Here is a 15,662-nt window from a genome sequence, read left to right on the forward strand (position 1 = left end):
GTATTCTAAATCATCCTTTGCATCTGTTTACAAGAAATATATTTTTGAATTTTAGATTAATGTGTTTGGATAGAGGTAGTGCTTGATTTACAACGATTTGTTCAGTGACTGTTCAAAATTGCAACAGTGCTGAAAAAAATGGCTTACAACCTATGAGTCTCACAATATGCACAGCAAATTTGGGCACTTGGCAAAGTGGCATGTATTTATAATGGTTGCAGGGTGTTGGGGTCATATGATTGCCATTTAAAACTTTTCCAGCCAACTTCTGGCTGACAAGCAGAGTCAAGGGGAAAACCATGTGATACACTTAACAACTGAAGTGGTTCACTTAACAACTGTGGTTAAAAAAAAGTCATTAAAATTGGTCGTAACTCACTTAATAGAGACCTTGCAACAGAAATTCAAGATCCAATTCTGATCGTTAATTGAGGACTACTCATACAAATAATCTTTGACTTAGGACCGTGTGGCAGTGGGAGACATATGAAGGCATTTGAGGCTTTGCCCTATGTCAGCTCCAGCACGCATGTGGATGGTGAAAAATGGATCCAGCAGGCCAACTGGAAGTTTGGAAATGAACTTCCGATTGGGCTGTTTTTCACCCTCTCCAGGCTTCAGGAGGCTTTCCTGAAGCCTGGGGAAGGTGAAAAATGGCCCAATAGGCCTTTTGGAAGTCTGAAGTATGGGGGGATTGTGCCTACATGCACAGGGGGGTTATGGGTGGGTCCACATATACCCTTTTGGCACCTGAGCAAAAAAAGGTTTGCCATCAGTGACTTAGGATCATTATTGAGCCCAAATTTTGTGGTGTACATGATCTCAGTGCCCAAATATGTGCACTGAGAGCATATGCACCAAAGACAAATTCCTTGTGTGTCCAATCACACTGGGCCAATAAAGAATTCTCCCCTCTCCTCTCCTCCCCTCCAATAAAGAATCCTCTCCTCTCCTCTCCTCTCCTCTCCTCTCCTCTCCTCTCCTCTCCTCTCCTCTCCTCCCCTCCCCTCCCCTCCCCTCCCCTCCCCTCCCTGATTGCCTGATATGCCAGAAATCAAGAGAGTTCAATTTCAAATCCCTGTTTTGCTATCTACATTGAGTATGGTTGCTGAAACCTGAAAGCATGATTTACTATTTTAAGGTGGTAAAACACAAAGATGTATGATAAGCCTACACAAATTTTGACACAATTTAGAAATGCAGAGTCTCTTCCAAAACCCAGCCTTTCTTACTTTTCAACATACAGATTCCACAAATATACAGATTGCTCATTCTTTGCATTGATGGTTTGCAAACTGCTGTGGCTAAGAGTACTCATGCATGTCAATATGCCCAAAAACATATACATTAGAATTTAGCAACAACTGAACAAGAATTAAACAACAACTGAACAATCAAGGAATTAATATAGACTGGTTAACATATTTACAAATTAAATTAAAATATGAACAACACAAAAAACAATTTGGATTTCAAAATAATAATGTAATAGACACGATTCTTTTCGGCCCCTCTACAAAAATGATCTCAAAATTGTACAACTACTTACTAATCCAAGAAAATCCCGAAGAGCAAGTGAAATGCTGTATGATAGCCTGGGCTCAGAATTTTGGATATACGATTAACCTAATTGAGTGGGAGAAAACATGGACATCAAATTATAAAATGACAACGGCAATGTCTTACAAGGAGAACCAAATTAAAATGTTTTATCGTTGGCATCTGCCCCCAGCAAGAATATCCAAAATGTTTCCCAACTTTTCACCGATCTGCTGGAAGTGCAAGACCAAACCTGGAACTTACTACCACACATGGTGGACATGCCCAATTGCACAAAAATATTGGACAACAATTCAATCCCTAATCGACCAAGTCATGTCAATCAAATTACCACTCAAACCCGAGCTTTATCTTTTAGGTATATTTAGACAAAACCTTACCAAGACACAAAAATATCTTATACTACAAATTATAACTGCAGCCAGAATATCATATGCCTCCCTTTGGAAATCTGATCAAGTACCCTCTTTCTTTACAATAATTACGAAAATTAATGAATGTGCTGAAATGTCTAAAATAGCAATGGAAGCACAAAACAAAAAAGATTCAGAATACTACGAAGTATGGGAAAATTGGCATAAATGGGTTTCTCAGAAAAAATACAAAAAACTTTTACTGTAAAATTCATACTCTATCACACCCAAAAGTACCTTCAACACTCAAATTAATATTAAAATAAATTAGAAAAGAAGCACCAAAAACTAATTAAATTTGCAACAAGAAAATATATTAAATCTCTTTTTATCTGTCTTCTAACCAACCCAATACACACTATAAACGTATTAACTACCTTTAGAATAACTAATCTTTATATACACCCATTATATCACCTATATACTCCCCACACTACAACTAAACAAAAGTCGTCCATAAAAACGTCTGCACTAAATGCAGATTCTTCTCTCTCTTTCTTTCCTTTTTTTTTCTTTCCTCCTCCTTTTCACCGCTAGAACTTTAATGCCTATATATACTAAGAAATACGACATTTGAGTTATAAACATATATACATATTAAGATTAGGAAAGTAAGAGTTATTACATTCCCTTTAAGACACCTGTGTATTACAACTCACATGTATTACAATTCTATCATAAATGTTTTGTTTTTGAATTCTCCCTCCCCTTCCTACTCTACCCCACCCCCAACCCTTCGTTCTGTCCCCCTTCCCCCAATCCCTTTCCTTGTTTTTAATTATATTTGTAAATAAATAAAGTATATTTTCAAAAAAAAAAAAAAGAATTTAGCATGATATGTACATCATCTCTGTATTTGCATATCATAGTAAATCATAGTGATGTTCGTCCAGCGTGTTCGAGGAGGACCTTGACATCTAATGGGTTGTGGGCTGTATGCTATGTGTCTGCAAGTGGCTGGCAAGGCTTTTGCGGGCCTGAAATGTTCTGCCACATGTTGGGCAGACATGTGTGGGCACCATTGTCACAGCATTTGCATTTGCAGCCCTGGCTTTGCGGAGTGTTTGCTTCTCTACTGCTCTGAATGTTCTTCTGGCCTCAGATGTCTGGCAGCCTTGGTGGATCAGCATTCACCATGTTGGTCGATCTTGTGCCAGGGTTTTCCGTGAGGTGGTGTTGATATCGAGGGACTTGAAGGAGGCTTTCAACATGTCTTTGTAACACTTCCTTTGTCCCCCATGTGATCGCTTTCCTTTAGACAGCTCACCATAGAGGAGCTGTTTAGAGATGCAATGGTCTGGCATCCTAGCAAGATGGCCTGCATAACGTGCCTGGGCTTTCATCAGCAGGGTGGGAATTGATGGCAGGCCTGCTCTGGAGAGGACCTCAGGGTCAGGCACTTTATCCTGCCACCGGATTCTCAGAATTCTACGGAGGCAGGTCATGTGGAAGTGGTTCAGTTGCCTAGCATGTTTCCTGTATACTGTCCAAGGCATACAACATGGTAGTTAGCACTACTGCTTGGTAGACTTTGAGCTTTGTAGCAAGGCTTATTTCATGTCGGTTCCACATGTTGGTCATTAGTCTGCCAAATGCAGAGCTTGCCTTGGCAATTCTGGTGATTCTGCAGTTGACCTCAATGTCAGTTGTCACTGCACGGGAGAGGGTGCTGCCAAGGTTTGTAAATTGGTCCATTGCTTGTAGCTTTTGTCCCTTTACTATGATGGTGGGCTCTTGGTATTTGGCTTTCGGAGCTGGCTGATGCATCACTTCAGTCTTCTTTATGTTGATAAGGAGACCACAGTTGTCACATGCTGCTGCAAAATTATCCACACTGGGTTGCATTTCCTGCTCTGATCCAGCAAACAGGGCACAGTCATCGGCAAAGGGAAGGTTATGTAGCACAGTCTCTATCTTGGTGACAGCCTGGAGTCTTTGTAGGTTGAACAGTTTCCCATCGGTCCTGTATCTTAGGCTAACTCCCAGGAAACTTTTCTGGAAGGCATAATAGTACTTCCAGGACCACACTGTCTTTGGGATTTATTTTTCAAATGAACTTTATTTTTAAATGACTGTATTTTAATTATTTTAGGGGTTTCTGTGGATGATGCCTGCATTGTTACTCTTTAAAGGTTTATTTTGTCTACTGCTCTTGGATAAGATCAACAGTAATAATATGGATTGTAGCCCAAATTGCATAATTGGCTATTTAACTGTACAAGGCTTAATTTATGTTTTGTTCTGCATTGGTAATAAATCATCAGAACAAATGCTGAGTTCTAAAATAAGCCTTTTTTGTAGCCTGGAAGCTGTATTTTTAAAAGAAAAGAAAAAAAACCTCTTAAAAACAAAGCATAGTCATAGTTTGTTTATAGTGAATGTGAAAAATGCTGACTGGCATGATTGCATTTGTTTCATTGCTGAGGTATATGAAGAGTGCAAATAATGTGCAAATGTGCAATTAATGTGCATTGTGTTCACATATTTTCTTGTTATCAGCTGTTGATTAGCAGTAACCAATATATTGGAATCAAAACATTGTGTTTTTCATTTCTTGATGTGATTGTATTTTTAAAAGGTCACTGCAGAATGTTCATGCTTAGAGTTTTCCTTAAAGAAATATCCCAAAGAGTCAAGGTTACAAAATCTAATTGTGCTGTCCTATCAGGCCAATATTTAATTATGCTTGTGCAATTCATTTCAAAAGCTATTTCACAACTGAGATTACACTTTTTGTTCTGGTAAATTTATGAGCTGTTTTGATACTTCCGTAGTTACCAATAGAACCATACCAACCCTTGTACATTTTTAATAGTATTGTATTGGTTACAACCAAGTTGGTTATATTGTATATTTATTAAAAACACTTTTTGGGGGGACTATTTGAATTTGTGCAAGCTGCTAGTGCCCTCGATGGTGCCAGACCCATGAGGGGGCCAAGATGGGACGGAGTAGGCGGCAGCCACCACACACCCTCCTCACCTTGTTTTTGCCTGCAATGGCAGCAGTAGCCAAAGGCAGAGGCACAGTGGAGAGGCATGTGGTCCAACCTGCTGGATGTGTTGGGTAGCCACGTGCCTTATCCCAGCCACATGGGATGAGGCATGCGCGTCGGGTGATCTGCATCACATGCCTCCCCCACTTTTCCTGCTGCCAGTGCTGCTGCTGTCATGCCTATTTCTTGGAGGGCCAGTTGCGTAGTCCCCGCTATTGGACACTTACACCTTGGTGGATGCCGCTCCTTTTGCATCCTCACCTGCTGTGGCTTCCAGGGACTGCGAGGCTGCACAGCCCACATTGCCCCCCTGCCCACTGGGAACCGCAGCAATGAGGCACCTATTCCTATCAGTGCCACCATTGCCCACTTGGTTGATCCCTGCTCTGAGTCCAGGGATGACTGGATGGAGGAAGCCCGAGCTAAGCCCGAGCTGAGAAATTGAGACAGAGCGCAACATTTTCTCCTTCGGTGCCTCTGCATCCCCTTTCTGGCCTCCCCAGCCCCCAGAAACACTCTGCCAGCCAAAAACTGTGGCCTTACTTTCCAGTTTCAGCCAGCAGGGCTTGGGAATGTAAGGCCTACATTGGGTTGAAGGGTGGGGGCCAGCAGGTGGGGGGCAATATGGGGGGGCAGCCTCGTGGTTTTGTGTGGGCTGGATTAATGACTCTGGCAGGCCATTTCTGGTCCACAGGCCATAGTTTGAGGACCCTGGACTAGGATTTCTGTTGATAAACAAGGCAGTTCTTAAGTGAGTTGTAGCCAATTTTATGACCTTTTGTGCCAGAGTTGTGACTCAGCAGTTGTTGAATGATTCCTATGATTGCTAGGAGAATTTTACTTCCTCCATTAACTGTAGTTGGGCACGTCGCAAATGGTGATCCAGATCACTTTTCTTGCCACATTTGTTAAGTAAATCACTGCAGTTGTTAAGTTAGTAATACAATTCTTCATTAAATCTGGTTCCCCAATGGAAGGGGGAAGGACACAAAAGATGATCATATGACCCCGGGACGTTGCAACTGTAATAAATATAAGTCAGTCGTCAAGTATCTGAATATAAATCACGTGACCATGAGCATGCCACAATGGTCATAAGTGTAAAAAATGATCGTAAGTCACTTTTTTCAGTGTCGTGGTCACTAAGTGAACTGTTGTAATTTGAGGACCACCTGCACATAAATTTATAAATATATAAATTTTTATATATAGTAATAAGGGAGGGGGAGGAGTCTGTAAACTTGTTTCTCATCTTACATAGCAGGAAGAGAAGTGGGAATAGATGAAGGACTGGAATATAGTCATGCTAAATGTTTATACAGGTAGGTGATCCCAGTTGTTGGGCAGAGGAGAGTGCTATCTAATTCCCCTATCAGGCATCTGCAAATCATACATTGCTCAAAAAAACAAAGGGAACACTTAAACGACACAATATAACTCCAAGTAAATTAAACTTCTCTGAAATCAAACTATCCACTTAGGAAGCAACACTGATTGACAATCAATTTCACATGCTGTTGTGCACATTCAACTTTGTACAGAACAAAGTATTGAGAATATTTCATTCATTCATTCATTCTAGGATGTGTTATTTGAGTGTTCCCTTTATTTTTTTGAGCAGTATAGTTTGAATAGTACAGAAATACTATAGGCTCACTTTGTATGGTCTTTCCATGTAATTCCTGCCTCCATTCCATACCTGGTAATTTCTGTAGCTTTCTTTATTTGGATGTTATATGGAACTTGGTTGAGAATAAACTGGGTTAAGGAATAAGAAGTTTAAAGAGTTTTGAAAATTAACTTGGAGATTAGTACAGTGATCCCCCGAGTTTTGCGATCCCGATCATTGCGAATCACTATATCGCGATTTTTCCACCCGATGATGTCACTCCCTTCCTTTCTCATCTTTCTTTCTCTCTCTCTTTCTCTATCTTGCTTCTTCCTCTCTCACACTCTCTTCCTCCCTCTCTCATCTCTTTCTTTCCTTGTCTCTCTTTCTCTATCTCTCCCCCTCTTGCTCTCAAGCGGCAAGCGAGCAGCCGGGCGGGCGGGTGACGGGCAAGCGGCAAGCGATCTTGGGGTTTCCCCTTTGCCTGGGCGGTGGGAAGACCCAGGGAAGGTTCCTTCGGCCGCCCAACAGCTGATCTGCTCCGCAGCGCGGCAGCAGCGAGGAGCCGAAGATGGGGTTTCCCTGTTGCCTGGGCAACGGGGAAACCCCATCTTCGGCTCCTTGCTGCTGCCGCGCTGCGGAGCAGATCAGCTGTTGGGCGGCCGAAGGGTCTTCCCCGCCGCCCACACGCAAACTCCACCATCTGCGCATGTGCGGCCATGGAAAAAGGGGCGCGCATGCGCAGATGGTGTTTTTACTTCCGTGCCGCTACATCGTGAGTTATCGATTATCGCAAGGGGTCTTGGAACGGAACCCTCGCGATAATCGGGGGATCACTGTATTTACTATTGCTTGCTCAATAAACATAATAAGTTAAAAATAGATGAGATGATTTATAAATGAGCGGAAAGGATAATGAGCTTGTTTTTAGTCATCCTATTAGGATTAGAATAATGTGTTAAGCTCAAACCGAACCAACATACAATACACCAGGGGGGAAATTCAAAAATTTTCCCTGCGGGTCTACTTTCCGGCTTTTACACTAGAATATTTTCTATATTTATGCAGAGTGTGCAAATGTATTCTTGTAGCAATTTGAACTCTTTCCTGAAACTTGAGTTATAGCAGAGGTTGCGGTTTGACAAGGCCTACATTTCCTGTTGAAAAGAATCTGTTTTTTCTGACTTCTTCTCTGCATAAAGAGTTTGTGTTATATATTCTTTTGCCAAAGAAGGATAATCATATCTGACTTTTATTCAAATGTATAAATACTGTAGATGTTTATGAAGTAATAACTGGAAGGAAATTAAGTATATTGAGGTAACTAACTTGTGGGTTCTACTTTTGCAAAAATCTGTTATGAATTTACAGTAGCATTGAGCCTATCCTCCTCTGAAGCATGTGATGTGCAGCTGAGAGTAACTCTGTAATACAATAGTATTTGTTAAGCTTCTTAGTTGAAATGAAAATTGGAATGTTTGTCTTGTTCAGTCTGATTTGACAAATGATCTACTCATATTGATCATGTGTTAGTTTTAGTATAGTTGATTTCAGGGGTGGGTTCCACTTACCTTCCCTACCGGTTCGCATCGCAACACCCCATCGCATCACGCAAATGACCCTCTGCACATGGGAAGATGCCTCTGTGCATGCACAGAGAGTTTTTTGCTGGTTGCGGCAACTGGATAATCGGTTTGGGAGCGTGGACAGTTGGCCATCGCTGCCAGTTCGGTAAGTGGGTGGAAATTTCCACCACCAGTACATGAGAACTGGTCCAAACCGTCAGCAACCCACTACTGGTTGATTTATAGTTTAATTAAAAATCAATTTTGGAATTTCAAAAACAAAATTTTAAAACCTAAACTCTAAAAACCCTCTATTTAGAAAGTAACTAATATGGATTGACTGTCAGCATTAGTTTAAACTTCGTAATTTGCATTTTAAGTTAGAAATGTAAGTCTGAATACAATAGGCCAGTGATGGCGAACCTTTTTTTCCTCGGGTACCAAAAGAGTTTGGGCACACACTATCGTGTATGCGCAAGTGCCCACACCCATAATCCAATGCCTGGGGAGGGCAAAAACAGTTCCCCCACCCCCGGAGGCCCTCTGGAGGCTGGAAACAGCCTGTTTCCCAACTTCTGGTAGGCCCATTAGGCTCGTGTTTAGCCCTCCCCAGTCTCCAAAGGCTTCCCTGGAGCCAGGGGAGGATAAAAACGCCCTCCCCCATCCCACCAGAGGCTCTCTGGAAGCCAAAAACACCCTCCCACAGCATCTGTGTGAGCCAAAAATCATCTGGCCGGCACACACATGCATGTTGAAACTGAGCTAGGGCAACAGCTCATGTGCCAGCAGATATGGCTCTGCGTGCCACCTGTGGCACCTGTGCCATAGGTTCGCCATCACTGAAATAGACTTTCCTCTTTAATGATATTTGGACAAACGATGGCTAGGAACATAATGTTTGCTGAATGCGTGCTCCATTTGCTGTATTTTCTAATAAAAATGCCATTCACAATTCTGTTAACGTTTGATACATTTGATATATTCTGTTTTTACAAAATTCTCTCCACAGGAAGGCTTATGCACCTATATGCTGTTTGTGTAGACTGTTTAGAAGGGGTTCATAAAATTATCTGCATAAAGTGCAAATCTCGGTGGGATGGAAGCTGGCATCAGCTGGGAACCATGTATACTTATGACATTCTAGCAGCCTCTCCTTGTTGTCAGGTTAGTATTATGAAAGAGTTCATATTTTAGTAAATTATGCTCCATGGTCTTGGCAAGCCTCCGGGATATAGTGATAGCTGTCTAGACACTATTTTATGGGTGATGATACATTCATGACTCTCTGGTGGATGCTGCTTCTTTTCCAAAAGTACATAGCTCTGCCAGCAGTACCAGTCAGGTGGAAGCAATTAGATCTACATGGGTAGAGTTCAAGCTAATTACTTTATTGTATGCTGCCTATAATACAGGACTCTCCCTAGATTGCTTGCCTTTCTTTGGGATCAAATAGATAAGGTTCTATGAGGCTTGTGGGAGAGGGGAGGGAGTCAGTCCTGGATGTCTTCTAGCTGTTGCAATGATTCAAGGTCAATTCTCTGGTTGAACCTGACTGAGCATGTAATACCCTTCTTTTAATACAGTGGTACCTCTACTTACGAACTTAATTCGTTCCGTGACCAGGTTTGTAAGTAGAAAAGTTTATAAGAAGAAGCAATGTAAAAGCAAATAATGTGTGCGATTGGGGAAACCATAGGGAGAGTGGAGGCCCTGTTTCCTCCCAGGAGATTCCTAGAGAGGCCCCACGGAGGCTTCTCCCTACCTTTTCCGGCCCTGTTTTCTCCCAGGAGATCCCTAGAGAGGCCCCATGGAGGCTTCTCCCTGCCTTTTCTGGTTACAGTTTCGGAGGCTCAGGTTTGTAAGTGGAAAATGGTTCTTGAGAAGAGGCAAAAAAATCTTGAACACCCGGTTCTTATCTAGACAAGTTTGTAAGTAGAAGCGTTTTTAGGTAGAGGTACCACTGTACTGGCTCCCATTCATGGTGATGAGGAGAGGCCCATGTGACTATTCGAGCACTGCAGCTAATGATGAAGAAGAATTTGTGTTTGTTGTCTGTGTCCTGTACATCTTCATTAAAATGCATGTAGTGTGGAATTGCATGTACGCATAGAGAAGATAGCACTGAAATTATCTCAGTGTGCATTGAGATAAAGATGAAGCCTGATGGTGCAGTGCTATTCAGTCTCCTGGAAATGCCCTCCTAGAGGAACAATTTCAATACTTCAGGGTCACATTGGCCAGATGTTAAGAGAAAATGAATCAAAAGCATAAAATCCTCCTAGATTTAATCCTTGCCTTCCATTTTTGTCTAATGTACCTAGAGATGAAATCTGTTCATCCAATGTGGGCATTGTAAAATGCAATTCTCTCTAGGTAACTGATTCATTATTTAAATCTACAAAAAACCCCACATTAATAACTGATTCTACAGACACAAGAGATTGATGTTACACATTTTATTATTCAGGCAAGCTTTCCCAAGTACAAGCTGTAGTAGGAATTGGCCCATCAGGCTATAATCATAAGGCATATTCAGTAAGAACAAAACAAACAGAGGCATGATAGGGTTGGATGGACAGTGGAAGCCAATTATGAGATTTTTTGATATTCTGTTCTCTTTTTCCCTGTCTCTCTCTCTCTCCTCTATTACAGGCTCGGCTGAACTGTAAACATTGTGGGAAACCTGTTATAGATGTACGTATTGGGATGCAGTATTTCTCGGAATACAGCAACGTTCAGCAGTGTCCACACTGTGGAAATTTGGACTATCATTTTGTGAAGCCATTTTCCTCATTTAAAGTTCTGGAGGCTTATTGACAAAAGCTTTGCCATAGTAATAGCTATTTTATGAGTATTGTTCCATTTATTTTACATATCTTTTATAAGATCTGCTCTGTGAAAGGGAGGGGGGCTTTTTTTCTAATTGAGAGGAAAGTGCAACAGCTTTGCGTGATTATGTACATGTGTTCCTGTGTAGATGTGTGTCATTCAGACAGAGGTCCTCTTGCCATGATTTCAGTGAAGGCTGGAGATGCAGCTCCATCTTCTTATCTCTATCATATTATCCCAGCTCTTTTCCAGATGTGTTGGCATCATACTGCCTGAAAGAGATGCTCCATCACATCTGGGAAGCTGTCTACACTCACCCAGGTTGGAGAGAAAATTCCATTCTATTTGTCCCCTTTATTGTTAAATGAAACAGTGACTTCAAGATATGGAGGAGTTTTTTTGTAGGTTGGAGAGATGAACAGGTTTTCGCAAAGATGGAGAAGAAAGAAAATTGTAGGTCTTCCTAGATGAAGACGGAAATCCAGCATCATGGGAGTAGAGTTCTGCTGATAGATAAAAATTGGTGGTGGGATTCAGCCAGTTTGCATTGGTTAGGTGAACAGGTTGTTAAATTACTCACCTTCGCTATCAAACTGGATCCTGGGCACTGCAATGGAAAAGTGAACAATGGAGCGGCCGGCACGAGGGAAGGAGAAGGCTATTTCCCTTCTTTCTTCTCTCCACCCCCCACCCCCCCCCAATGCTGGCCGCTCTGTTTAGTTTAGTTTAGTTTATTTAGATTTGTATGCCGCCCCTCTCCGAAGACTCGGGGCGGCTAACAACAATAAAAAACAATGTAACAAATCTAATATTAAAAAGTAATCTAAAAAACCTCAATTTAAGAGACCAATCATACCAACAAACATACCATGTATAAATTCTATAAGCCTAGGGGGAAGGGAGAAAAAAAAAATTCAATTCCCCCATGCCTGACAACAGAGGTGGGTTTTAAGGAGCTTGCGAAAGGCAAGGAGGGTGGGGGCAACTCTGATATCTGGGGGGAGCTGGTTCCAGAAGGTCGGGGCCGCCACAGAGAAGGCTCTTCTCCTGGGTCCCGCCAAATGACATTGTTTAGTCGACGGGACCCGGAGAAGGCCAACTCTGTGGGACCTCACCGGTCGCTGGGATTCGTGCGGCAGAAGGCGGTCCCGGAGATATTCTGGTCCGGTGCCATGAAGGGCTTTATAGATCATAACCAACACTTTGAATTGTTGCCTGTTTCTCCATTGCAGTGTAGTGCAATGCCTAGGATCCACTTTGATAGTGGGGTGGGTGGTAATTGAACAACAGATTCGCCCAGGGTGAGGTTGGCCATTACGGGAGGCTTATCCCACATGTGCAGTGGAGCTGGAGGACAGGGATGGGCCACGCCTTCCACGAAAGCCAACCTGACCCTGGGCAAAGTAGTTGTTAAATTAATTTAACCCCACTATTGGATAAGGTGGGCCCTACAGTCTTCCGCTGTGCCCTCAAAATCAGTTCTGAAGAGTGGGAGACTCAACAGATTTTGAATATGTTGGGGGGAATAGAGAGTGGTTTCATGCTAAGCAGCACTCCCATTTCGACTGCCTTTTCCCATGCACTCTATTATATTTCAAGGCCTAATATAACATGGAAGAGGGAGGTGAGGTGTCACAAATTGTCATAGCCTCTCCATTGCTTAATGTTAGTCCACAGACTTCAAGTTTGTATGCAGATCCTATCTGTACATTTTAGATGAACTAAGAAAGGATGCTGGGTAGTTGTACAGCTAGCTTTTCAAAGTCATTTTCCTTGTGTGTGCCTCTGTCCAATTATCATTTTGCTCCTTTGTTGAATTTACATCATTCCTGGGAGCAAAATCAGGACTTGATAATATTGGTAGTGCTGGTTAATACAGTTCAAGGCTCTGTTTGTTGAGATAAACTTAACCATTGACAAATGAATGTAATACTATGTCAGAAAATGCACTGTTTAAAACTATTTTATTTTTGCATAGTGTCTTCCTGGGATATATATTTGATAATCATAGTTACTCTCACTGACAGATCATACTGTTTCCACTAACACTGTAATTCAAACAGTCAGGGAAATTTCTACAACCCCCCCCCCCTCCAAGCTTGCAATTTTTAATAAGTTGTGTTATTTCAGCTTTTTTCAAGCATTTTAAAGTCATCTTAGGGTGTTTGCTAGTATTGCAAAACTCATTACAAAATCTGTTATCAAGAGAGGTATCTGCAACTTACGTTGCATATTTTTTCATTGTGATTTTTCCTTGCATCTTGGTGCAGTTATAGTAAACTATGTTCAAACTAAATGAAGGTTGATAGATTAGTATGCCTACCTGTGAATTAATTTTCCTATAGGTTGAAATATTTAATAATTTCTTAACGGTATTTCAAAAGTGTTCTCTAAAACTAAATGGTGTTTATAGAACAGTTTTTATTAGTTGTTCACATGTCATCTGAAAAAAAAATTCTGCAGAAATACTATTCCCATGATTATGTGTGCAGAAATGGGCTGGGTATAAATAGGCAAGAAATCATTTAAAAGATTTTAGCATATTTAAGGTTCATACAAGGATTGATGGTTCAAAAGAGCTGCTAAAGATTTTAGTAATTAATAGCTTATATTAGCTTGTTGAATGATAGTTCTCAATATTTTGAACCTGCCTGCTGTTTTGGATACATGTTATCATGTAAGGTGCATTGTGCCCCATAACTTATTGAATTCATTTTATGTCTTTTGGACCCTACCTTGAATTAAGTCATATTAAAACCGGTTAAATCGACTTATTGGTACCTAAATGGCACTTTTACTTAATTTTAAAAAACGTTTAATTTATGAGAAATTAAAAGTGAAATAATTGACACTGAAGAAATTTAAGAACAAAATAATTGTTTTGTGATTATTGTTCTTTTATCAGTATTGTAGTTACTTTATCTGTACATGTGCAAATTTTATTTTTGTTAAAAGTGAATGCTCAGTCTTTTAAAATTTGGTAGTCTAAGTATTTGATTTTTCACCACAAATTGTTCAACATTAGAAACAAATGATCTACTTGAAAATGGAATGTTTTATTGAACTTTAATTATAAGATTATTTCCAAAGATGAGCAGGTAAATGTAATTTCTGTAGATCAGCACTAAGGAGCAAATGAGCTATCACATCAGAAATTTGTGATAAGATTTTGCAATATAATTTTAGGTTTCTATGGATATTGCATGTGATAATTTGGAATCTATTGCAATGATGTGATGGGTCAGTGTGGGCAGTATAAACCTCTTTCCTTTTCCAGAGTTGTTGTGAAATGTAGCAACAGCAACATTCAGTTATAATTTGGATGACGGTTCTAGGCTACTTAGCTCAAAACAGCTCTGGGGGAAGAAGTAATTTAGGTGAGGTGGAAGATTGGCAGTTCTTCAACGTGATGCAACCTCCATCAAGTAGCCCTGAAAAAAAATATACAGAGAAATAATTGCAGTGTTAAAGTGCAGTTTTCTCTGCTTTGTTTCCAGTGTTGGGTCTGTAACTCACAGATTTGGGGGTACTAATTTTCAGACCAACTGAAGAGTATTATTTGGGGAAAGATTGTTCTAGTGTGTGTAAGCTCTGTGGAGTTTTGGTGGATCTAATCACTCCAAATTTTGTACTGGGTAATAAACATTGTGTAGCAACAGTAATCTATTGAAAAGAAAATGCTGCATTGGGATCATGGCAGGCATGAATGAAAAGACACACATGCTTCAAAAGTATAATAAAATGGATATCCAATAATATGTGGTCTGATGAACTATGTTTTCTTTCAGCCCTTCAAGACTGTCAAACTGTTATCATATGCATAGCTTGCATATGAATTTGAAATCCTTGGTTTCTAATTTCCAAAAACATTTATTGTTAACATTGTTGTAGTTATTCAAGAAAGGGGAACAGTAGTGAAGTATTTTACTTTCTCCCATCCTGGGCGGAGCCAGCATTCAGATCGAGTCAGTCTGGGTTTTTTGCATTTGACCGGTTCCACACTGCCCCACCCAGATTTGACTCAATCCTAGAAGGATATGTGGCAATAACTCCCATCCAGAAGATCAGCAAATTTACCAAATTAGGCCTTTTCCCTTTAGATTTCCCCCCCCCTGTAGACTATTATCAATTGACTTATCCACAAAGTTGCAAAAACCCTGGATGGCTCTATACTTCCATCTCAGTTCCGCAGTGAAGGACTTGGAATCTGAAACCTCAAAATACAAACGGCATCTCCGTTTCTTTCCCTAACATTCGGATCCTTCCCCTCCTCTTCCCAGAAATATTTCCCTGGGGGTTGATTGGGGAGGAGAACGGGCTGCAAATCAAGCTTGTTCGGGTGGGCCCAGTCAGCCTGTAGATGCCCATCTGGTAATTTCTCCCTGGGCTGGCTTGGGAGGGGGCGATTTACAGAGGCCTCAAGGAGCATGAGGTTGGGGGCGGCCTTTTTGACCAGGCCTCTTTAGGGATCGCCGTTCTAGGGTAGTTCCCACTTACTCATATGATGAACAGGTTGGCCACAGTTCTAGTGGCAAACGCCTCAGAAAGACAAGTAAGACCCTGGAGGAGGGCAATGATAAATTATTTCACTCTAGTAGGTCCCAGAGTTCCAAGCAGCCCTTTTCTAGGGCCGCTCAGAAGGCCGAAAAGAGGCAGGACAAGGCCTTACAAAAAAATCTGTGATAGATCTG

General features: G+C 41.2%; 1 protein-coding gene across 1 annotated transcript in view; it reads left to right on the forward strand.

The window, feature by feature from the left end:
- HECA (hdc homolog, cell cycle regulator) overlaps positions 1 to 14,727 on the forward strand; it is a 38,866-nt gene extending 24,139 nt beyond the window's left edge. The window contains exons 3-4 of the mRNA XM_070733632.1: positions 9,152 to 9,306; positions 10,795 to 14,727. Coding sequence (XP_070589733.1) covers positions 9,152 to 9,306; positions 10,795 to 10,959 — 320 coding nt within the window. The 3' untranslated portion in view covers positions 10,960 to 14,727. The remainder of the gene's footprint in view (positions 1 to 9,151; positions 9,307 to 10,794) is intronic.
- The last annotated feature ends 935 nt before the right edge of the window (positions 14,728 to 15,662 follow it).

The sequence above is a fragment of the Erythrolamprus reginae genome, chromosome 1, assembly GCF_031021105.1.
Source record: "Erythrolamprus reginae isolate rEryReg1 chromosome 1, rEryReg1.hap1, whole genome shotgun sequence".
Classification (NCBI taxonomy): domain Eukaryota; kingdom Metazoa; phylum Chordata; class Lepidosauria; order Squamata; family Dipsadidae; genus Erythrolamprus; species Erythrolamprus reginae.